Source organism: Felis catus, chromosome B3, assembly GCF_018350175.1.
Source record: "Felis catus isolate Fca126 chromosome B3, F.catus_Fca126_mat1.0, whole genome shotgun sequence".
Taxonomy (NCBI): domain Eukaryota; kingdom Metazoa; phylum Chordata; class Mammalia; order Carnivora; family Felidae; genus Felis; species Felis catus.
In genome coordinates this window covers 125,061,075-125,085,346 of record NC_058373.1, presented here as the reverse complement: position 1 = coordinate 125,085,346, position 24,272 = coordinate 125,061,075, and the positions used below count along the sequence as shown (strand labels likewise).

The 24,272-nt window shown below is 37.2% G+C and overlaps 1 protein-coding gene across 16 annotated transcripts in view; it reads left to right on the top strand.

Annotated features, from left to right (window-relative positions):
* CEP128 (centrosomal protein 128) overlaps nt 1–24,272 on the top strand; it is a 401,019-nt gene that overhangs the window by 106,239 nt on the left and 270,508 nt on the right. For all 16 annotated transcript variants that reach the window (XM_045060329.1, XM_045060322.1, XM_019833420.3 and 13 more), the window contains one exon: nt 19,541–19,891. In XM_045060329.1, the coding sequence (XP_044916264.1) occupies nt 19,541–19,891 (351 nt within the window). The remainder of the gene's footprint in view (nt 1–19,540; nt 19,892–24,272) is intronic.

Here is a 24,272-nt window from a genome sequence, read left to right as displayed (position 1 = left end):
TTATTCTAAATTCACTTTCTGTTATATTATTTAAATCCTTTTTGATCAGCTCATTAGCTGTTGTTATTTCCTGGAGATTCTTCTGAGGGGAATTCTTCCGCTTGGTCATTTTGGATAGTCCCTGGCGTGGTGAGGACCTGCAGGGCCCTTCCCCTGTGTTGTGGTGTATAATTGGAGTTGGTGGGCGGGGCCGCAGTCAGACCTGATGTCTGCCCCCAGCCCACTGCTAGGGTCACAGTCAGACTGGTGTGTGCCTTCTCTTCCCCTCTCCTAGGGGCGGGATTCACTGTGGGGTGGTGTGGCCTGTCTGGGCTACTTGCACACTGCCAGGCTTGTGATGCTGGGGATCTGGCGTATTAGCTGGGGTGGGTAGGCAAGGTGCAGGGGGGCAGGAGGTGCAGGCTTAGATCGCTTCTCTTTAGGTGATCCTCTTCAGGAGGGGCCCTGTGGCAGCGGGAGGGAGTCAGATCCGCTGCAGGAGGTTTGGCTCCGCAGAAGCACAGAGTTGGGTGTTTGCGCGGAGCGAGCAAGTTCCCTGGCAGGAACCGGTTCTCTTTGGGATTTTGGCTGGGGGATGGGCGGGGGAGATGGCGCTGGCGAGCGCCTTTGTTCCCCACCAAACTGAGCTCTGTTGTCAGGGGGCTCAGCAGCTCTCCCTCCCTTTGTCCTCCAGCCTTCCCGCTTTCCGAGCAGAGCTGTTAACTTATGACCTCCCAGACGCTAAGTCGCGCTTGTTGTGGGAACACAGTCCGTCAGGCCCCTCCGCTTTTGCCAGCCAGACTTGGGGGCTCTGCTTGGCCGGCGAGCCGCCCCTCCGCCCCGGCTCCCTCCTGCCAGTCCGTGGAGCGCGCACCGCCTCGCCGCCCTTCCTACCCTCTTCCGTGGGCCTCTCGTCTGCGTTTGGCTCCGGCGACTCCGTTCTGCTAATCCTCTGGCGGTTTTCTGGGTTATTTAGGCAGGTGTAGGTGGAATCTAAGTGATCAGCAGGACGCGCGGTGAGCCCAGCGTCCTCCTAAGCCGCCATCTTGCCGCTTCTCCTATTAAAGCTTTTTAAAAATCTTTGTTAAGTTCAACATCTGGTCCCCCTCAAAGATAGCTTCAGTTGTCTTCTTTTTTCTTTGTAGAGGTCACACTTTTTATTTTTTGTTAATTTTTTATAAAGTTTATTTATTTTGAGAGAGAGAGTGCATGAGTGGTGGAGGGGCAGAGAGAGAGAGAGAGAGAGAGAGGGAGAGAGAGAGAGAACACCCCAAACAGACTCTGTACTATCAGCATGGAGACACCGACGCAAGTCATGAACCTGATCTGAAATCAAGAGTCAGATGCTTAACCGACAGAGCCAACCAGGCACCCCGCGGTCACACTTTTTAGATTTCTTTTCATGTCTACTGATTTTTATTGAAATTGGACATTTTATGTATTAAGCCTGTATACTAATTCCCCACCTTTTGGGGTTCGCTGTTACTATTTGCCTTTTTGTCTCTCCTGTTACTCCTCAGAGGGTACAGCCTTAAGTATGTGTGGAGTCTCCTTGACAACCAGGGATGATTGTGGTTTTAGCTGGGTTCTCTTTGACTCTCTAGTTCCCTGACTCTCCCCATTAAACTTTTGACTTTTGGATAGTGTGATTCTGTTGATACCCCACCTGGCTTTACCCTCTCCAGTAATTGCTAGCTGATCTTTTTTTTTTTTTTTTTTTTTTTTTTTCTGGACAATGCCCTGGAATTGTACCACAGTCTGATTTTATTAAAGACCACTCTTCTTAGCTTTTTCCTTGACTCTCTCTATTAAATTTCTAGCTGATCTGTTGTTTTACTTGTTGCTACTAGTATTATGGAAATTACCAGCTTCTTAACCACTCGCCCCCAAGATCTTCATCATTTTTGACATCATCCTTAGACATTAATTTCCTTATGTTCTGTTACAAGTAAAGTCAGTCCCCTTAGAACTTTGAGCTCTCTGTTTATGTAACTTCCCTCTTCTCAGCTGAGCTCAGGGACTGTAGCCTGCTTCCCTTTGGGGTGGTGCCCCAGCTCTTCAAGTATGGTGCCGAGTGGGGATGGTAGCCCCTGATCTTCTGAGCTTGTCTCTTCTGTTGTGGAACCTTCACTGTATGAGAGAGCTGGGGCAGGAGCAGTCTAAGTCTGCAATGCCTTCTGTCCTATGAGTAGAGGCTGGTTGGGAAAAGAGACCCTCAGTCCTTTGACTATGTCTATTTGGCATAGAGTTTCCACACATTCATCTGGGGGGGTGATGGTCCCTCTATGGGTCCTTGAATCTAAGATGAAGGATGTTGTAAAATTTACTAAACTACTTTATATGTTAATAAGTGAAGGATGCATATAATAATCTCTAGGGTAACCACTAAAAGAAGAGTAATGGGTATATAGTTAATACAGAAGAAAAAAGTGAAACAATTAAAAATTATTTCCAGGGGTGTCTGGCTGGCTCAGTCCATAGAGCATATGATTCTTGATCTCAGGGTTGTGAATTCAAGCCCCACTTTGGGCATAGAACTTACTTAAAAAAAAAATTACTCCCCAAAGAGAACATAAAAGAAAATCTTCACAACATTGTGTAAATGAATATTTCTTCCAAAATTTCCACCTTATACTTGGCTGCATTAGGAAAATGAAAAGAACAAGCAACCCTGGGAGAAGATATCTGCAGAACATATATGTAACAAAAGACTGGTATCGTGTTTATATATCATTCCTATATATTTGGTGACTTACAACTGTGCTTGGTTGTTTTAACATTTGTAAAGTATATGAGAAAATCCTATTAGTATCTCAACAGATAAAGCATTTATGACAGTTCAATATCCATTGAAGAGAGGGAAGGAAGAGAGGGAAACTTTCTGATACTGAAGAATATCTACTAAAAACCTATAGCAAATGTCATACTTAATAGTGAAATACTGATTTTATTTTATTTTTATATTTTTAAGTTTATTTATTTTGAGAAAGAGACACAGAGTACACAAGCAGGGGTGGGGCAGAGAGAGGGAGAGAGAATCCTAAGCAGGCTCTGCACTGCCAGTGTAGAGCCCAGTGTGGGGCTAAAACCCACAAACTGTGAGAGCATGCCCTGAGCTGAAGTCAAGAGCTGGATGCTCAACTGACTGAGCCACCCAGTCACCCCTGAAATACTGATTTTAAATGAAGGAAGCACTTTCCTCTATTCAATAATGTAATAGGGTTAATAGTCCAGGCAATAAAGGAAAAAGAAGGGTATCTGTTAGGAAAGGAATTAATAATGTCTTTATTTCCACCTGATATTTTAAAAAAATCCATGCACTCTACAGGTAAATTATTAGCATTAACAAGTGAGGTATATATTTAAGCTAAGATAATTAAAACCACATATCAAAATAAAATGAACTTTGATCAGACCTTTAAGGCTAAACTAAAAACCACTGAATCATGTTCAGTCACATTGTTTCCACAAAACATGTTGTCCTAAGTACTGATTAAAAACAAATAGAATTTTTTTTGCACTCTTGGTTAATTTATGTAATTTATTTTTTTTTAAAAGAGAATATACATAATCAACATTAAGGTCAAGAAAAGAATTCTACCTGTACATATGAAGAAGAAAAATTAGAGTATCAAGTCATTATATTAATATGAATCCGTGGCTGCTCTAGATTAGCATCATCTGGTAGCACTTTCAGCAGTGAGGGAGATGTTTTAAATCTGTGCTGTTCAATATGTTAGCCATATGTACCCATAGAGGACTTGAAATGAGGTCAGTGTGGCTGAGTTTTTAATTTTAATTTTACTTAATTTAAATATAGGTGGAACTTAAATGGTGGGAATGTGATTAGATGGTGTGAAATTAGGTTAGGAGCCATGTCGTATATTCCTGTGGGTGTAGAAAGCACACTGATTTTCCTTTGATTGTCTGAAATATGACCTGGCTGTGTCGTGGGAAGGTGGTGTTCTTGGACTTGATTGAGAACTGATTAAAGGAACATCCTTCATAGCCAGCCCTTTCTAAGTGTATAGGAGTCAAGAAAGGGATTATTCTTTCTTTCTTTCTTTCTTTCTTTCTTTCTTTCTTTCTTTCTTTCTTTCTTTCTTTCTTTCTTTCTTTCTTTCTTTCTTTCTTTCTTTCTTTCTTTTATTGTGGTAAAATACACAAAACATAAAATTACCATCTTCACCATTTTTTAAATGTACAATTCAATGGTATTAAATAAATTCACATTATTGTACAACCATCCATTCTCATCCCCACTGAAACTCTGTATCTATTAAATAACAACTCCCACTTCCTATCTCCCTCAGTTTCTGGCAGCCACTATTATACTTACTATACCACTCTGAGTACCTCACTGAAGTGGATTCATGTAGTATTTCTATTGATGTGGTTGGCTTATTTCACTTAACATAATGTCCTCAAGTTTTATCTATGTTGTAGCATATTGCAGAATTTCCTTCCTATATATTCCATATATGGAATCCATATATCTATATATCTATATCTACACACACACACACATACATATATGTATGTATGTATATATATATACTGATGCATAATTAAGCAAAATGAGGTCTATATTTTGCTTATCTATGGTATATATATTCCATATATGGTATACCATAGATAAACAAAATATATATCACATTTTGCTTATTTATCCATCAGTTCATGGATACCTGGGTTGTTTCCATATTTTAGCAATTGTGAATAATGCTGTGAATGTATAAATATCTCTTCGAGACTCTGTATACCCAGAATAGAATTATTAGATCATATGGTAATTCTGTGTTTAATCTTTTGAGGAACCACCATACTCTTTCCCACAGTGGTTATACCATTTTATATTCCTATCAACAGTGCACAAGGGTTCCAGTTTCTCCACATCCTCATCAACACATGTAATATTCTGTTTTTTATTTATTTGTTTGTTTTTTAGTAGTAGCCATCCTAATGGATATGAGGTGGTATCTCTAGAGAGCATTATTTTTGTTTGAAACAGTATTAACAAAAGAAAAAAAGGCTCCCCTATTCCATTTAGCCTTCCTTAGCTTTGATTTCTTTCAAGAAATCAAAATTGAGAAATTAAGAAAAGTTGATTTCTCTTAACTGCACAATGTTACTGTGTCACGTAAGATAACATGTCTGTTTTCTTTCAAATAAACCGTAATTCTCTATTAGAATGTAGAACGTTAATATTAAGTGTTAGGTTACATTTAATTTCTCCTCTTGACTATATGTCACGTAATTAGAAATAAAATATTTCTTTAGTTGAACTGTGTAATTTATGTTGGTCCCCAGCTGCCACATCAATATTGGTAAGAACCCAGGTGTCTGTGTTTTATTGATGCCTGCTTTGTCCTAATACATTTCATAGCAAATGTATAATCAGAGGTTGTTCTGCTTCAATCAAAAGCAGTCGCAAATACCAATCTGCTTAAAGCACAATAGTTTTATCCCATCTATATTCAAATTTTCTTCTCCCAAAGTGCTTGCTTTAGTTAAACATCAGAGTTGCAGAGTTAAAATTATCAGTCAGAGTGTGAGAAAAACTAAGAAAACACAAATGTACTTTGAGATAATGTGTGCCAGGGTCAGAACTTCCCCAGTGTGTTGCTGGGGCCTAGATGTTAATTATATGTCCCCTTGTGTCTTAAGTTGAATACTGTGAAGAAATGTGTATTTAAAATATTCCATGTAGTGAACATCATGACTAATGAAACAGAAGTTAATATTTTATTTCTTCACAAGGATATGAATGTATTTAATTAATTGAACATTATTTTCTATACTTTGCTTAAACTAAGTATCATGTTTCATTAAAAAGTACAAGGAAACTATAGTTGTATGAAGCAGATATGTTCTCATAGGATTTGTGGAGAAGTAATTATTTTTAATCACTGAGAAAGTCCAAGGAACCTGTTATTTGGGATTAATGTCCTTTTATGTATCTCTGCTTCATTTGACAAAAAGAAAATGATACTAGTATACGTGGTCAAAATTAGAAGGATAGAAAAGACAGAAGGTTATATTGGTAAAGGAAGAATTTATTTGTGACATGGTTACTACAGTGATCCCTGATGTTTAATGTGACTGATCCCTAACTCATAAAAGGGTTTGGATCAGTTATTTTTCCTTATTTTTAAGAACTTTTTAATTAAAAATTTTTATTTTTTGAGAGAGATTTGCAAGCAAGTTCCATGCTAAGTTTGGAACCTGATGCAGGCCTTGATCTCATGACCCTAGGATCATGATCTGAGCTGAAATCAAGAGTTGGACACTCAAACCAGCTGAGCCACCCAGGTGCTCCTAGATCAGTTATTAAAGACAATTAATATGTATTTTGCTTGAATTAAAAAAAATTGACTCAGATTTTAGGTATATATTCTACTTTCAGCCAATCATGACTTAAAAAAAAAAGTTTTAAATAGTGTGATCTCAATGAGTGATGGTCTAATTTAGCTGTGTGTAGCTATATTTTGGGGCTACCACACTTGTTTTGATTGATTTGAGTTCTTTTATTCAGAGACTTCCCTTAACTCTCCTGACTGGAAAATTGATTAGTTGTCCTCTCACTATCAGTTCATAAAACACCTAAATTATACCGAAATGAATGAGTTTATCAAGATATGCAAGAATTTGTGAGGCTCATTTCCCAATAGAGGTGAGTGGGGCATGGCTTAATTGAGAATCTGAGAATTTCAGGTGAAATACTGTTAAATCTGTCCTTTTGTTTATACAGTAAAGGCAAAACTTTATAACATCAGGTAGGGGTTAGTGTGGGAAATAGAACTGCTCTAGGTATTTTATGCAATAATTGTTTATAATAATATTGGCAGATGTGGCTTGGCCTAGGCTTCTAAGAAAGAGTAGCATGAAGGGAGATATTCACTGCAGAACAAAATAAATTCTATCTATGAGACCTTGCTGGCCAGCAGCAAAAAGCCAAATTAGCAAGTATATTGTCTCCACCTCATTTCCACAGTTTAATTCTGTCTCTGTTGAGTCTGATTTGCCCCCAAACCTAGCTCCAGGGAGTACTGAACGTTCAGTTTTGTAGCCTCTGTGGAATGGGAGAATGTATTAGAAGGAATTGGGCATAGGGACTGACTGCTTTTGGTCCTAAACCACAGTGCTAGTAATCAGGTTTTCTTTTAGCTGAGAAACATGACCTTGCTTTGTCTTTGAGCCTAGCCCTGTGTCCATAGTTGGCACTCTGCGAATGCTGGCTGAATTCATGTTAATCCTAATATCATATTTACCAATACCTTCCTGTTCATTAGTAATGTTATATTCAATCTGTAGTTTCTTTGCAGGTTTTTGTTTTTGTTGTTTGTTTTTCAAGCCTCCTGTCCATTTTAGGTTTGTTAAAATTAAATCATCTATATATGCAAAGTCACATGGAAACTAAAATGTTCCAACATGCTAGAAAAGAGTTTAGCTTCAATAAACAAAAAAATAAATAAAATTTTAGTGTTTTTTTTTTTTTTTTTTTTTTTTTTTTTTTTTCCTGTACTTGAATCAGTTATCTTTCTCACCTGAGAAATTTGCATCTCCTTTTGGCTGTAATATCCCTATTCAATCAATGTTTTCATCTTGTGTCTTCTTTAAGGAAGTCATATTTTGGACTGGAATTAGTCTTATCTTTGTTCACAGAGTCGATATTAAGGTAATTAATTGAATTCTGTTTCTAATGGTGTTCTACTTGAGGCTTGTGTGTTACTTATTAGCTTGAATGTCACTGTTTTTGTCCATATAAAGAACTGGATTTATATGCCTGTACTTTAAATATCGTTTTTGTTTCAGTGTATCCTTTTGATATAGAGAGTTGCTACTTTTCACTGTGCTGGGTATTTAGAGACCTTATTGTGAAACAGATCATTCTGTTGTGGTTTTGTGTGTTTTTATATGAGAAATATCGTAATTAATAAGGGTGTTTTCAACCAAGGAAACTTGGTAACCAAAACACCCTTAAAATAACTGGTTGTCAATACCAAGATATAAAAACTCTTAATCTTTGTAGTAATTAAAACTTAAAAGTATTTATTAGTTTTGGTAAAGTGGGTATAATACAAATACATAATTGTAAACGTTTTTAGTGTACTAAAAAAGTGTGTGGTGTGTGTGTTTATCTTCAACTGTGGTACCATATATTTGATGAATGTAAAACTGAAAGGCTAGAATTATAAGAATTAAAAGAAAAATTTATAGGTAATTTTGTCCTAGAATTTAGAAGGCACTTTAATCAAAACTGTTTGGGAAGATTGAACAAATTGAACAAGTGGCTTTTTCTCTGCACTGATTTTTCATTACCATATAGAGCCTTTACAAATAATAGTATTTCTATTTGGTTTGCCCCCAATTTGGAATCATTCATTTTCAAACATTGCAAAATCAAGTTATTTTGAATTCTTACAAAAGATTATTTGCAAATGTTTGGGAGAGGTGTCTAGTTGATCGGATTCTCTTGCTGATCTTTTTCCCTCTTCCCCCTTCTCCTCTCAACACCATTTCCCATTTCCCCTGCCAACACCAGTATTAGGAGCACTTCCATCATGAAGGAAGCTACCTAAGGGAAACAGAGGACAGGAGTGCTAGGCACACGGTTGCCCTGGCTGTGTCAGCTGCTGTTGACTTCTGAGATTGACTGCCACGGACACTCATTTTCTCTCTGGCTCTGTTTGTCTCTTTCTTCCCCCTGCCTCCTTCTCTTGCTCTCTTTCTCTTTATTACTTTCAATAGCAACTGCAAATTATCTTCTTTTTTATCCCTTAGCCACCGCCTAATGGTGTTAGCTCAGGGCTCTTTTCTTTTTGACAAAGAATCATTGCTAGAAAACATTATATAAAGATAAGAACAGAGGTAGACAGTAAGAAATGAAACAGAAGTGTAGATTAGGTAGCATAAATTGGGAAGAGAGGCAAAATTTGAAATACAGAAGAAAGAATTGCTCACATACATCACATTTATTAAAAATAACTGTTATATCTCTGTTTCCCCAACTACGCTGTGTGGTTCTCTGTAGCAGTAGAATGGAGAACCACGCCTTCTTATTCATCTTTTTGTCTCAGAAGCTTGGTTGTTGCTGAGTGCTGTAAATTATTGGAATGAATGAAAACATACCTGTATTTTCTTTGGAAAGACTGACAGGTGATTTTTTTTTCTTGCTTTTTCTTTTTTTTTTTTTTCCAGTCTCTTGAATGCCATAGATGGTTCTTATCTATTATAAGACAGCTCTATTGAATTTGATTGCTGAAATGAATTCGGATGAGGAAAAAATTGGTTCTAAAAGTCCATTCCTGCTTTAAAAAGATGATCTTCAATTATTTTTAATGTTGCTATAATATTTTAATATCCTAGTGTTAGCATAATGTCCTTTGGTGATTAATCTTTCTCAAGCACATATCTGATCATGTTATTCCCTTGCCGAACAACTTTTGAAAGCTTAAGCTGGATTTCACCATTCCCCCAACCTGGTTCCTGACCTTACTTTTTAAATCTCTTTTTAGCATTCTTGAAATTTACTCTTTTTTCCCCCTACTGTTTATTAATTTATTTTGAGAGAGAGAGAGAGAGAGCGAGCGAGCACGAGCAGGGGAAGGGCAGAGAGAGAGGGAGACAGAGAATCCCAAGCAGGCCCCGTGCTGCCAGAACACAGCCCCGCGTGGGGCTCTAACCCACAAACCATGAGATCATGACCTGAGCTGAAATCAAGAGTTGGGTGCTTAACCAACTGAGCCACCCAGGTGCCCTGAAAGTTACTCTTCATGAACTTCCCTGGTGGCCCAGCCTGTGGCTCTTGCCCATGCTACCATTGGTCTTAAATGCCTGTCATTTGATTAGTGACCCAGTCTTTTCTGTTCTTGACACTTGAGTTTGCCCATTGTCTCCTTATTTTATGTGCCTTTCTTGATGAGTTCTTGCTGATCAGAGTAGTTTCTCTTGAATTTACTTGCTTAAATCCTATTTCTACTAGCCAGCACTGATGTCCCTTCCCTCCTGCTTGGCTGTATTTGTCCCAGTCAGTATTTCCCATACGGTACTTTCCTTGGTCCCTCGGCAGGGTCATGAACATAGGAGGGGATAACTAGTCTATGCCTGATTTTGTTTTAACCAAGCCAACTCTATTCTGTGATTTTGTTTTTTCCTTTCAGCTTCAGAAGTTTCCAGAAACATACATGCATCACATATTGTATAATTCCTATTCAGGATTTCCTCCTAGCTCAGGAACATGGTATCTTACTTAATTATTTAAGAGGTTGTTTGGCTAGTATCCAAGTTGGTAATATAGTTACTAACTATATGGAATCAATATTAGTTTTAATATTAGGGACCTGTGGCTAGTCTTTTTTTTTTTTTTTTTTTTCCTGCTGTAAACTACCTCCCTTATCTGAGATTGATTACTTTATCTCCTTGTCCCTCAATTTCCTTATCTCTAAAATATAGGCATTGAATCACATCTCTAGTCTTTTTAAAAAAAATTTTATTTTAGAGAGTGTGTGAGTGGGAGGGAGGCAGAGAGAGAGAATCTTAAGCAGGCTCCATGCTGATCATGGAGCCCAACACGGGGTTTAATCTCATGACCCTGGGATCCTGACCTGAGCCAAAATCAAGAGTCAGATGCTTAACTGACTGAGCCACCCAGGCACCACCACACTACTTTTTAAAATAGAATATCTCGGGGCACCTGGGTGGCTCAGTCGGTTAAGTGTCCGACTTCAGCTCAGGTCACGATCTCGCGGTCTGTGAGTTCGAGCCCGCATCGGGCTCTGGGCTGATGGCTCAGAGCCTGGAGCCTGCTTCCGATTCTGTGTCTCCCTCTCTCTCTGCCCCTCCCCCGTTCATGCTCTGTCTCTCTCTGTCTCAAAAATAAATAAACGTTAAAAAAAAATATAAGTGTTAAAATAGAATATCTCTTTTACATTTTCTGTTTTTGTTTTAATGCCTTATTCATTTGAGTACGCTGTCTGTTGTTTTCTTAAAATTTGAATACGACCACTGCAGCAATTAAAAAGGGAGCCATTGGCAGCCAAAGCCAGTTTCAAGGGGAGAGTTCTTTTCTCCCATCTTCTAAATGCATTGCTGTAATGCTAATGCATTCTTTTTTTTTTTTTTTTAATTCTTTTTTAAAACATTTATTTTTGAGAGAAAGAGCAAGTGAGCGTGTGTGTGCGTGCAAGCCGGGAGGGGCAGAGAATTCAAGCAGGCTCTGCGCTGTCAGCACAGAGCCTGTTAACAGGGCTCGAACTCATGAACTGTGAGATCATGACCTGGACTGAATTCAAGAGTCTGACACTTAACTGACTGAGCCCCTGTAATGCATTCTTTAATACATTCTTTTCCTTTCTGTCTATTCTTTGGCCATTTTAATACAAGGACGAAAAGAGTTAACATAGTAGTTAACATAGTTTCCTTAGGCCTGCTTCCAAAATAGGCCCTTCTTTGGCATCTGGGAGCCTTAATGATGATCAAGTTAGAAACTTTCCTTGATGAGTGTAGCTCCTGGTGCCTAGACCTTTTGTACAAAGAATATGGTCTATGCTGAACACTTGCTTTCTTTCTGGGAGTCTGGAATTTTGGTATATACCAGGCAGATGGTACGTAAGTGACTAGTTGTAATTAGAACTTGGGGAACTGAGTCTCTAGTGAGCTTCCTTGGTAGATAGTACTTCATACATGTCGGAATTCACTGCTGGAAGAATTGAGTACACTCTGTGTGACTACTGAGACAGGACTCTTGGAAGCCTGTGCCTGGTCTCCACTGGTTTATGCCCCACATTGTTTTCTCTTTGCTGATTTTCTGTGTATCTTTTCACTCTCATAAATCTTAGCATAAGTACGACTATATACTGAATCCAGTGACTCCTTCAAGTTCTCACCACACCTGAGACCCTCAACACAACTACTCATTAACATGTTTTCCTACCTGAAGAAAGAGAAACAGAAAAAGACATTAAATGTATGTTTTAGGTTAAGTTGGAGCTTTTAAGCTTTATAAACCTTTGGTAACGTACTGTGAAAGGGATCAGGACATACTACCCCAACATATGCCACTTTGGTATATTGATTACCTTGAGCTGAAGGCACTTGAGAAATAGTAGATGCAGGAAGGATACTCTGAGCTCTTTTTCTACCTAAAAAGAAGATACCCTGAGGTAGATACCTCAAGAATCCCCTGAGAAAGATACCCTCCCTCTACCAGGAAGAGAAGAACATTTTTTATCATTGGAAACTGGGAGCTGATTCCAAAATGGATCTGAACAGACAAACCTAAAATAACCCTGATCTTCCGTTAGTTTCCACCATGTATTTCCTAGTCACTTGTCCACAGTTTACTGCCCCCTAGAAGCTCATTAGATCCCTTTTCCTTTTTCTTGTCATTAATTAGAATTTATAAATTCAAATGAATTAAAAAAGGCTTAGAAGCTCTTGGTCCTAACCAGTTTCTTGGGTCTTCATGTTTCCAACAAAGGCTCTTAGGTATATGTATAAATATTAAATAAAATTTGTGTGCTTTTCTTCTGCTAATCCGTCTTATGTTGGTTTAATTCTCAGGACCAGCTACAGAACCTAAAAGGTTCCCTTTAGGAACCAAAAAGTCTTCTCTACCAAAAAACTGGAAGGAATTCTTGGGAAAAAGAACATTTCTATGTTTTTGGATTACGTTTGTCTTTGACAGTACTTATGTAGTGATAAATAAATAATAGACTTGATTAAGTGATATGAAATTTAACCACCCTGCTCTAGTGGCTGAGATAATTTCATATAATTTAATTGTAAAAAGTTCTTTAGGATAGAAGAGGCTTCCAGGAATGTATGATAGTATTAACAGAATTGATGGGGCTCCTGGGTGGCACAGTCGGTTAAGCGTCCGACTTCAGCCAGGTCACGATCTCGCGGTCCGTGAGTTCGAGCCCCACGTCAGGCTCTGGGCTGATGGCTCGGAGCCTGGAGCCTGTTTCCGATTCTGTGTCTCCCTCTTTCTCTGCCCCTCCCCCGTTCATGCTCTGTCTCTCTCTGTCCCAAAAATAAATAAAAACCGTTGAAAAAAAAAAAACAGAATTGACAATCATTCTAATGGAATAAATAAAATTACTTTTCATTTAGTATTTCATGTAGTACATAGGAAGATAACTAATATTTAGTATATGAAAACATTTGTGGGTTAATGATGTGTTTGTTTACTTGTGTGCTCTATGTATATGTGTGTGTGCTAAGGATTGTTATGAGGATTCTGTAATATAATCTCTTGATTGTTGGGGGAGAAATGTATATTACAACTAGATAATTATCATTGGTTATTTGAGGAAGAGGGATTAAAAAAAAGTCAAAACAGTGGCTGAGTAGAACCTGCCAATGAATGAATATAGGAAGGAATTCTATGACAGGTTTTACCTGAAGTATAACACAGATAGACTGTTGGGAGCAAATCAGTAGCAACAATTTCTAGACTCAGGGCAGTTAGAGGCTGTGTTCATCCAGTTCAAATTCAAACCTACTTTCCCATCAGTAGTGAGAACTACAATTCCTCAGGATTAGAACCTCATCCTTTTCTGTTTATTTATACTAACATACCCAATCAATACCGTGATGTTTTCAAATACTCTTCTCAGTGAAATATTGTATGTAATATGTTAATATGAAAGTGTATAATTTTTGGGGCGCCTGGGTGGCGCAGTCGGTTAAGCATCCGACTTCAGCCAGGTCACGATCTTGCGGTCTGTGAGTTCGAGCCCCGCGTCGGGCTCTGGGCTGATGGCTCAGAGCCTGGAGCCTGTTTCCGATTCTGTGTCTCCCTCTCTCTCTGCCCCTCCCCCGTTCATGCTCTGTCTCTCTCTGTCCCAAAAATAAATAAACGTTGAAAAAAAAAATTAAAGTGTATAATTTTTAAAATGTGAGAACAAAGGAATTTATGTGCTGAAGCTCTGGGCTTACCGTATATTAATCATGTGCCTATTCTTGTTCTGTAATTGCAGAAGAATAAATAGTGTTAAACTAATTTTCCTCCTGGGTTCAAAAGCTTGCTGGAGAAATTTGAAAAATTTGTATACTTGAGTCCATTATAAATTTGAGGCTCACTGTGACCTTATTTCTGTTTGTTAGCTTTTAAACATTTATCTCTTGTTCATTTTCTCTTCTTTTCCTATAGCAGTTATTTCAGACTTTCTCACTATTTAAATATACAATTCCATTCCCATTTCTATACTCTCTCAGCAGAGAAAGTCTTTACTGCCATTTTATTAGCAGGGCCACCTTTTTGTTAGGAGTTGGGCATCAAATAAATTCAGTTTTTTTGACATACTAAAATTAAGATGTCTGTGGGATTCCCAAATGTAGCCTGTCATTATGTAGTTAGGTATTTAAAGGCCTGGAATTTATCAGTCTGGCTCCTGAACTAGAAATCACTTATATTTCTGTCTACCTACATACTTACTTATTAGAGATATTTTATAGATAGGATGGTGCTTAATACTAGAACCCTATAGCATTATCTGCATTTAAAGGCTAAATGTAGAAGAGACCCAGGAAAGGAGATTATTAAAGAACAGGAAGAAAAAGAACTAGTAAAGAGCGGTATTATGAAAGTCAGGGAAGAAGAGAGACGTAAAAATCAGAAGGGGCAATTGACAGTGTCACATAGGAAACTAGGATAGATTGTTAAAGAGTTTGTTGTGTTTGGCTATAGGTGATCTTTGGGCGTCTTGATGAGAGTTATTTTAATTGTATGGTAGGGATGGAACCGAGATCCAATGAATGGAGAAATGAATTAGGAATAAAATTGTGAAGTATCAGGTGTGGACTGCTCTTTCTAGGAGTTTGGCTCAATAGAAGAGTGTAGGGTGCTGGTTAGATCATGTTGGATTGATAAAGGTTTTGTTTGCTTCATTAAAAAATAATATTGTGATTTTATTTTCTTATTCAAGTATAATTAACACACTGTGCTACAGTAGTTTCAGCTATACAACACAATGACTTAACAATTTCACACATCTTTCAGGGCTCATCAAGATATAACCCCATCCCCTCTTCTGTGACAACACCTAGTTAATTTTTTTTTTCTGTTTAAGAGTCTATTTTTTCTATTGAAGAGTCTATTTTTGTCTGTATCTTTTTTATTTGTGCATTTGTTTCTTAAATTTTGCGTATGAGTGAAATAATATGATATTTGTCTTTCTCTGACTTATTTCACTTACCTTTATACCTTCTAGGTCCATCCATGTTGTTGCAAATGGCAAGATTTTTTTATTTTTTACATTGGAATAGTATTCCAGTGTGGTGTGTGTGTGTGTGTGTGTGTGTGTGTGTGTGTGTGTGTGTGTATCACCTCTTTATCCATTCATCTATGAGTGGATACTTGGGTTGCTTCCATATCTTGGCTATTGTGAATAATGCTGCAATAAACATAGGAGTACATGCATCTCTTTGGATCAGTGTTTTCATTTTCTTTAGGTAAATGCCGAGTAGTGGAATTACTGATCAGATGGTAATTCTAGTTGTAATTTTTTGAGGAACCTCTATACTGTTTCCCCACAGTAGCTGTTCCAGTTTGCATTCCCTCCAACAGTGCATGGAGGTTCCTTTCCCACCCTCCCCCCCCCCCACATCCTCACCAACACTTGTAATTTCTTGTGTTTTTGATTTTAGCCATTCTAACAGGTATAAAGTGATATCTCAATATGGTTTTAACTTGCATTTCCCTGATGATTAATGATGTTGAGCATTTTTTATGTGTATGTTGGCCATTCTCAAGTCTTCTTTGGAAAAAGAACTGTTCAGGTTCTCTATTTTTTATTTGGATTATTGGTTTTTTTTGGTATTGAGTTGTGTAAGTTCTTCATGTAGTTTGGATATAAACTCCTTATGTGATATATCATTTTTAAATATCTTCTACATGTTGGTAGGTTGCCTTTTTGTTTTCTTGATAGTTTCCTTTACTGTACAAAAGCTTTTTATTTAGGTGCAGTTCCAATAATTTAATTTTGCTTTTGTTTTCCTTGCCAAAGGACATATTTAGAAAAATTGTTTCTATGGCCATTGTCAAAGAAATTACTGCCTATGTTTTCTTTTAGGAGTTATGGTTTCAGGTCTCATGTTTAGGTCTGTAATCTATTTTGAGATTATTTTTAGGTATGGTGTAAGAAAGTGGTCCAGGTTCATTCTTTTGCATGTAGCTGTGTAGTATTTCCAGCATTGTTTGTTAAAGAGACTGACTTTTCCTATTGTATATTCTTGCCTTCTTTTTCATAGATTAATTGACCTTAAAAGCATGGGTTTATTTATGGATTCTTGATTCACACTGATCTTTGTGTCTACACTTGATCTTAGCCAAAAGGCCGAGAAGCGATTGATCTTTGTGTCTATTTCTGTGCCAGTACCGTACTGCTATGATAACTATAGCTTTGTAGTATACTGAAATCTGGGATTATGATACCTCCAGCTTTGTTCTTTTTTTTCAAGATTGCTTTGGCTATTTGGAGTCTTTTATGGTTCCATACAAATTTTAGGATTATTTTTTTCTAGCTCTGTGAAAAATGTTTTTGGTATTTTGATTGGGATTGCATTAAAAGGGTAGATTGCTTTGGGTAGTAGGGACCAATCCATGAACATGGAATACCTTTCCATTTGTTTGTATCATCTTCAATTTGTTTCATTAAAAAAAAAAAATTACTGTGATTTTTAAAGATGGGAATAGTAGAGAATAATGATCCAAGAGGAAAAGAGAGGTTCAATACAAGGAAGAGAAGGCATAATTGTTGTAGTGAAGCCCTTGATGGAAGTGGAAGGAAATTACAAAGATAGGCTAATTTATTTAAGAAGGATCCCTTTTCCCCAGAGGCTGGAGAGGAGGACAGATTAGCCATTGGTAAGTTTTACAATAATACATTAAGGAAATTTGGGTGATGTCCTGCCTAATGGCCTCAATTTTATTTCTTAAGGAGGAGCTATGTTACATACTAAAAGTGAGTGAAAAGATGGTAGGTCTGAGACAGGACATTTTAGATGGGCCACATGTGGATTGGAAAGCGGCATGCAGTAGAATTTTTGGGCATTGAGGAGTTGCCTGTCCATGTGCCATCACATCAACTAATACTCCTGTGTGATTTTTCTTAGAGGACTCAGTAACTGGATATAGGAAACAGGAAATTTGTCAATTCCCCAAGAGCTGACGATTTTGCCATTCAAGTTTTGTTTTAAATAGGAGTTTGAAACATGAACAACAGAGTGGCTAAAGTGAAAATTAAGGAAATTAGGTCAAAGAACTTGGATTTAAAGCCAGCAAACGAAATATCAAGGCGTGGTCATCTTCCTGACAATGAGGAGCAGATGTATCACAAGAAAAGGAGTGAGGGAGCTGGGCAGATTGGTAGATAAAGCCTAAGGCCTAAGGGGTAGGAAGGAGGGGGAGGATGGGGTAGTGGGAAGGAGAGGGAGTACTTGGACATACCTCTTACTTCAAAGGTGGCAGTTCTGAAAAAAGATAACTCGGTAAGATAGGACTGTGGGAGTAGGTGACAAAGAGGCATGGAATTAGGGTCATCTGAGAATCTGTCCTCTTAGCAAACAGTTGGAAACATGGCCTCTGGAGTCAGACAATCTGGGTCTGAATCCTGTTCCCTCACATATTAGGTATGTGACCTAGGGCAAGTTCCAAGTGTTGGTTACTCATCACTAAAATCAAGATAATAATAGTGGGATTGAATGAGATCATTCTTATAAAGCATTTGCTTAGTCCTTTGTATAACTCAAGTGCTCAATAAACTTCAATAGTAGTAATAATAATAATAATTACTATTATTGCTGGTTCCTCATTTAGATCTCAGCTCCTATGTCACCTCCTGAGAGAGAACCCTCTCCGGCCAGGCTGTAAGATACAGGCCTCTTCAAGTAACCACCCATCATTTTAGTATCTAGCATTATCTATTCTTGTAATCTAGTTGTTAGTGTGAATAGCTCCCCAATTTAGATTAACCCAGGTCTTATTAACCATTCAGTAAACTATGTGCTAACACATAGGAAGGGTACCCAGTCTCCGAAGCGTTGGTTGGGGGGAAAAAAAATACTAGTACTTCTCTCTGCTGATGGAGAAATCACATGAATACTGCTTGTTGATAAAGTCGATTTCTAGCTTCATGGTAAAACTTTTAGATAAGGGCAAAGGGTAAACAGCCAGCATCATGGTTTTCTGATTTCATTTTAGAATTTTCCACACAAACTTGTGCATAGTTCTCAATTTACTGTTTTGGTTGGGTAAAGGAATGACTCCTCTCTTCCAGACTGCACTGAATTTAGCAAACTGAGCAAATGCAAACCTGTTGCTTGGAAAATGAAGCTTATTTTAAGGCATTATTTTTATTTTTTTGCCAGAATGTCAAACCATGACTTTAATCATGAGAGAAATTGTATTTAACTTTATTTGAGCCACAGTTCAAATGTAATGGAATCTGGAACTGAACATTATGCTGTTAGAGTCAGAGGAAGTTGGTAAATATTTCCAGTCTTCCATTTGTAGGCACCTTACAACAATGTAGATGATATTTATTGTTTGTCCTAGTGTCATCTTAGTCCCCTGGACACATGGTCTTTTCAGGTTATCTTTGTCACCCCCAGTATTTAGAAAGTAAGGCTCAGGAGGAGCAGCTTATGGGATACATTATTTCTGAATTTGTCACTCCTTTCCAAAGCTTTATAAGATTGAAGATGGAAACATTCTTTTATTTGTATAAAATGTTATATAAAAGCAGTGCCTTCTCATTTTTGAAGTTAAAAATAGATCTTCACCAATTCTTCCCAAATTAAAAATAGGTATGAATCATGATGATTTAGTGCAATTTCCAAATGTATGGTTGACCACTTCTGTTTTAGGGAAACTAGATTTTAAGAGTTCAGGTTTGCTTTTCTTGATTATTATGTATTCCAAGTAAATTTAAGTTTGTTTAAATATCTGTCCCACAGTGATTCATATAAGCTTGAGATAAGTTCAGCAACTTGTAATGTTAGACTTAGCTGGAAATAACCTATCTATAAACACTTTGAGAGCCTTTTAAATAGACTTTCAAGTATAGTATTATCTATACTGATGTTTGTATCATCAATGCACATTTTTATTATAGATTTTTATTTTATTGTAACATTTTATGTGCTGCCAGAAAGTGAAATATTATGTATGATTGCTATGATAGTCTGACAATTGTAAAATATTGATCTTTTTTCCAGTTGGACAAAGCAAGAGAGTTTACAAAAGTAATGCACATTGTTTTTCTCATCAACAAGGCCTTCTATTTCAGTGACAGTCAATTGGAAAATACATATCTTCCCTTTTTGGATAATGAAATAGTGTAAAAAAGGAAACTATTCCTATAAAAAATTATTCCCAACTAATGTTCTTATAAAATACACAGAAGGGGACTCATATTTTCTAGACTGATTACTAATGAAATTTAATACAGATGATTCCCACTTCAGTGACATTAGAGATTCTTGTTTGATGATATGTTATGCATCCAATTTTGACAAGAACATGTTCCTAATATTTCACATGCTTTATTCCCAGAATTTAACACGTGAATTGGAGAACAGGGAAAAGCAGCAACTACAGATGTTGGATCAACTTAAGGAGATCCAGAATCACTTTGAGACTTGTGATGCCAAACATAAGCGCGCTGACCTTCAGATCTCAGAGCTGACTCACCATGCTGAGGATGCCACCAAACAGGCCGAGCAGTACCTTCTCGAGTTCCAGCAGTCAGAGGCCCTGAGACAGGCAGCGGAGAAGAGGAGAGAAGAGCTGAAGACGAAAGCTCAGGAGTCCATTAGACAGTGGAAGCTTAAGCATAAGAAAATAGAGCGAGCACTGGAGAAGCAGTCTGAAACTCTTGAGCAACTGACAGACAAGAATAATCAGGTATAAAAGCCAAATTCCTAATGGGTGATTTTTGCTGTGACCAACCATTCATTCATCCATCCTTTGAACAAACACTTGAATGCCATGCTGTTCATATAGTCTATCAAGATGTCCTTGATAGAGAGTCTTTATGTCTTGGCTATTTCAAGGTAAAAAGTAACTTAGTTTTTTTTTAACTTCTTAAAACCTTTTTCATAGTTTAACATTCTGTAGAGTTTTAGAGTTTGGCCCTTAAAAGAGATCCACCTCCTCCCCCATCTCCCAGTTTAGCTTTCAGTTCCCTAAGTTGAAATTGTTCTTTAATATTCAAATGGAAAAAGAGTAGTGAAATCTTCCATAACATCACTTGACTTTTTCCCCCAGTGTATGAATTTTAGAATCTCATCTTGTTATGTATTTCAATTTAAGTATTAGTTGGAAAGAGACATTTAAAGATGTGGTAGTTACTACTGGACTATTTTTTTGGCAGTAACTACAATGGGTTTCATTAAATGAGTGATGTTCACAGTCTCACTGAGTAGTGTTATCAGGCCGCAAGCCTCTTTAAAACTCGGCTTTTGTGCCTTTTTGATAGCAACAAAAAGCATTTCCCTGATCTATGTGTGCATTTCACATCATCTTTTCTCTTGTATAATCAGTTAGTTTAAATGGATTTTATGCTCCTATGCTGATTCTCAACTCTATATTTGGGTTGAATTAAACCAAGATGTTTATAATATGATCAGGAAAGTCAGGATTGACTTTTATCCATGTGTATTCTTGGTTTATCATTTCTCCTTTGTCATTTGTCACTTGTCAAGAATTCTGAACATTCCAGAAGAATAATCATTTGGATAAGTTGACTTTGTTTCAAAAGAAAACAAACTGTGGGGCAATTATATTTATAAAATCAATTGTCAGCCCTTAAGAGTGACAGATGCTTATTTCAGATGAGCTGGCATGGAGAAGATGCTTTACCATTTAGATACAAATGTCTCAGATATAAGATGGAGGAAGTGATCACCTTGGGCTCACTGTGGAGGGCTTTTCAATTTAACCCATCTGACACATACTGGGTGACTGGTTGCCCTGAGGTAAAGCAGTTCTAAAGCTTTCAGACTTGAATCTGAACTGATTTGATCCCAGGAAATTGCTCTACCTTGATTATTCTGTTGTCAGTCTGGTCTGGTAACTGGTTCAGTGAGCATGACTGTAGGGGAGGCAGCTAGAAAGAAGGGGGGGGGGGTGAGAGGGGTAGACTGATTGAGAAGTGCCTGGGGATTTTACTTAATTAGAGGAAATTTAGAAGAGTCCATGTCATCAGACGGTATCCTAATCCACAATGCAGAGTTTTCTAGATGGAATTTTTTAGAATATTCACAATTGTTAAACAGTTATTTCCCAGAATGCTTCTGATATAATTATTTTTATCACTTAGCATTGCTAATGATAAGCAAAGAAGTAGTTTTAAAGTGATTGCCACAGTTAGGGTAGTATCACAATTATCACAGCAGGTTTTGTAATTTTCACTTTAAAAGCCTTAAAAATTAATGCAGCATGTTGGAGTTAGAGCAATGGTTAATCAAAGAAGAAAGGGTAACATATTTCACTGCAAATTCAAGTGTCCGGTAAATCCATGATGTGGAAATACACTGTAAATAATTTCAGAAAAAAAGCATGTATATTTTTATGTCTTAGTGAATAATACCCCTAAGGAGTATTTAATACTTAATAAAATCACAAAGCCACCCTAAGGCATTAGTTATACAGCCTATTCCTTTTTTGTTTTGTTTTGTTTTCTTTTTTGGATTAATTATTTTCAAAAAGTGACTCCAGGGTATATTTGGAAGTATGTATTAAAATAAAAATAATACTGATTTACAAATAAAACACATTATGTTTTACAGAATAAATTAATTGCTTATTAAGTAACTTTGTTGAGCCATTTTCCATGCTTAAATGATGCAGTTTTTTTGTGTTTTCTAAATACTTCTGTGTCTACTTCTCTCTTTTTCCAGCATAATTTATTTTCTGTTTTAAGATTTGCCACTTTAAAATGTAGTAGAAGGCTAAAGGGTTTTATTCTCCTAAAAATTGCACTGATTTCTTTTTTTCTTTTTTACATTTTTGGAATTTTGGTAAGATTATCAGATACATATTCTATTATAGAACTACTTCATTATTGAATGATATGAAATACCAAACAAAAAGCAAAGCATTGCAGAAAAAAACCAGGGAGATCAGATTGTATACTTTCCTTGAAAGAAAATGGCATGGATATTGACATTAGGGAATCGTGATGTTCTCTAAGAATATGTAGATGAACACATATTGGAAGACCTAAAATTCTGTAGATACAAATAAACTAATCATTAGTTTGATTCTTGTGTCTTTATATTTTTTATTTTTTATGCATTTTGTCATTATCTTTTTTGAAGTGTTGTTTGAAGTTATTGGTTCTTGTATGTGCTTTGAAAATGATAAAGGAAAAATGTTGAACTTGGATTCTGATCATAATGTATGCTTTTCTGAATATTTCCAAATTTATATCACTTTTTAGGTTGTTTGTTTTTCTTGCTGAGTTGGCAGAATAATTGGTTTGGCCCTGAATATTGAGCTTTTTACTTGATAATATTTGACTTCAAGAATCTTAAATTGCCATCTTTTCCTTTTGTGTATTGCCTTCATGCTGAGGAGAAAAAGAGTGTATGTAATATATACTGTCTTTTAAAAGCTGAGTTTTTTAATTTAAAGGTTGAAAAGTAAGAAGGATCAGTGATAAAGTACATTTTAAATATGTACCAGTTCTATCACATGCAATTTTAGAAAGGCTCATGTACTGATATATTAGAATAATCCAGCAGTCTGTCTGCATGTACCCTCAAATGCAGAAAAATAACTTTTTTTTCTTTCAAAAATTTCTGTCTACCTTTTAGTTAATTCAAACAAATAAACAGACACAACTTGCATGGACAACTTTGTGGTCAGGCTTTTGAGGAGTTGGTTCCTGTTCGTATTAAGGTTTTAGACAGTATCATTCTTCTGGCTTCACACAGCCATTTTCAGTCCTTTCACAATCTTCTCTTATAGCTTTTCGTCTTTGGAAGCAGGGTTTGTTTGGTTAGAACATTCTCTTCTCATTGATCCTGACTGCTGCTTATTTTCCATTACGCCTCCACATTTCTCAAAGATTTTTACACCTGGCTTCCCCTCAACCTGTTTCATTACATGCAAGTCTTATCATCTTTGATGATTCCGAAGTTCAAGTTGGCAACCCATTGAACTCTGTGTCCTTAAGCTTCACTAATTTCCCATTTTACAGTGACCTTCAAGTTGCTCAGCAGCTAATTTCTGTGGGTAAAATTTATCCTCATCTGTAATTCTCTATGTTCATATCTTCAGTTCCAAAATTTCAATCTCTGATCTTACACATTTCTTTTATTCCCTTTTCCTTTTTTAACCATTAACATCTGATTTTGATTTTCCACATTCCTCTGGTTGACCAGCCATTTCCTGGAATCTATTTTTTCCTGTCAACTGGACTTCGTGAAAAGCTACTCTGATGACATGCTCATCATCATCTTCAGTTTCTTCTTCCACCTCACGTGTCTTACTGATCGTCAATCTGGAATCAAACCAACTCTTTACTTTTTCCATTTTCACTCCTGAATAGTACCAGCACAATTTACATAGAAATATCAGTTGGCTCCTATAGTGGTCTTGATTATCCCCATCTCCCCCTGCCCCAGTCCGTTTCGTTCAAAAAGTAATGTAGGCCAGTTACCAAGCACACAGCCCTGTTCCGATCAATGAAGAATGAGTTATGAAATCTGTTGGGGGAGCTTCCAGTAAACATTTACTCACTCCTGAAGAAGATACCTAAGAGAGATTTTCTCCTTCTCTGGTTTTGTTGTATTTGGCTGTGATACCTGCAGTGGCTGAAGCTGGCTGTCTTGCAATGGTCCTGAGAATGAAGTCTCACACACAGGAAGGTATTGCCAAGAGAAATTCAGAGAGGTGGACCTGAACTTTGACACCGTGTCTAGAGCAGTTCTGCATGGAATGATATTAAATTACCTTGTAGTTTAAGTCAACCTGAACTGGAGTGTTTCTGTACCGTCAGCTGAAGATAGTCAAGCTGATATGAGACATCAATTCTGGGAGCCAGGAGCTTTAAGTAAAAGAGGCTGAAATGTAGGATTGACTAAGTGGGGAATAAAGTGGGGACCGGAGGAGCCTACCTTTCTAAATGGAAAGTTGGCAAACTGTGCTATTGGAAGTAGTTAGTTGAACCATTGGAAATCATATGTTGGGTTAGTGATGTGCCTCAGAGTGGGGTATTAAATGACCAGAATGAAAACTTGAGGACGTTGGCGTGTGTTGTGAACGTACTGCAGCCTTC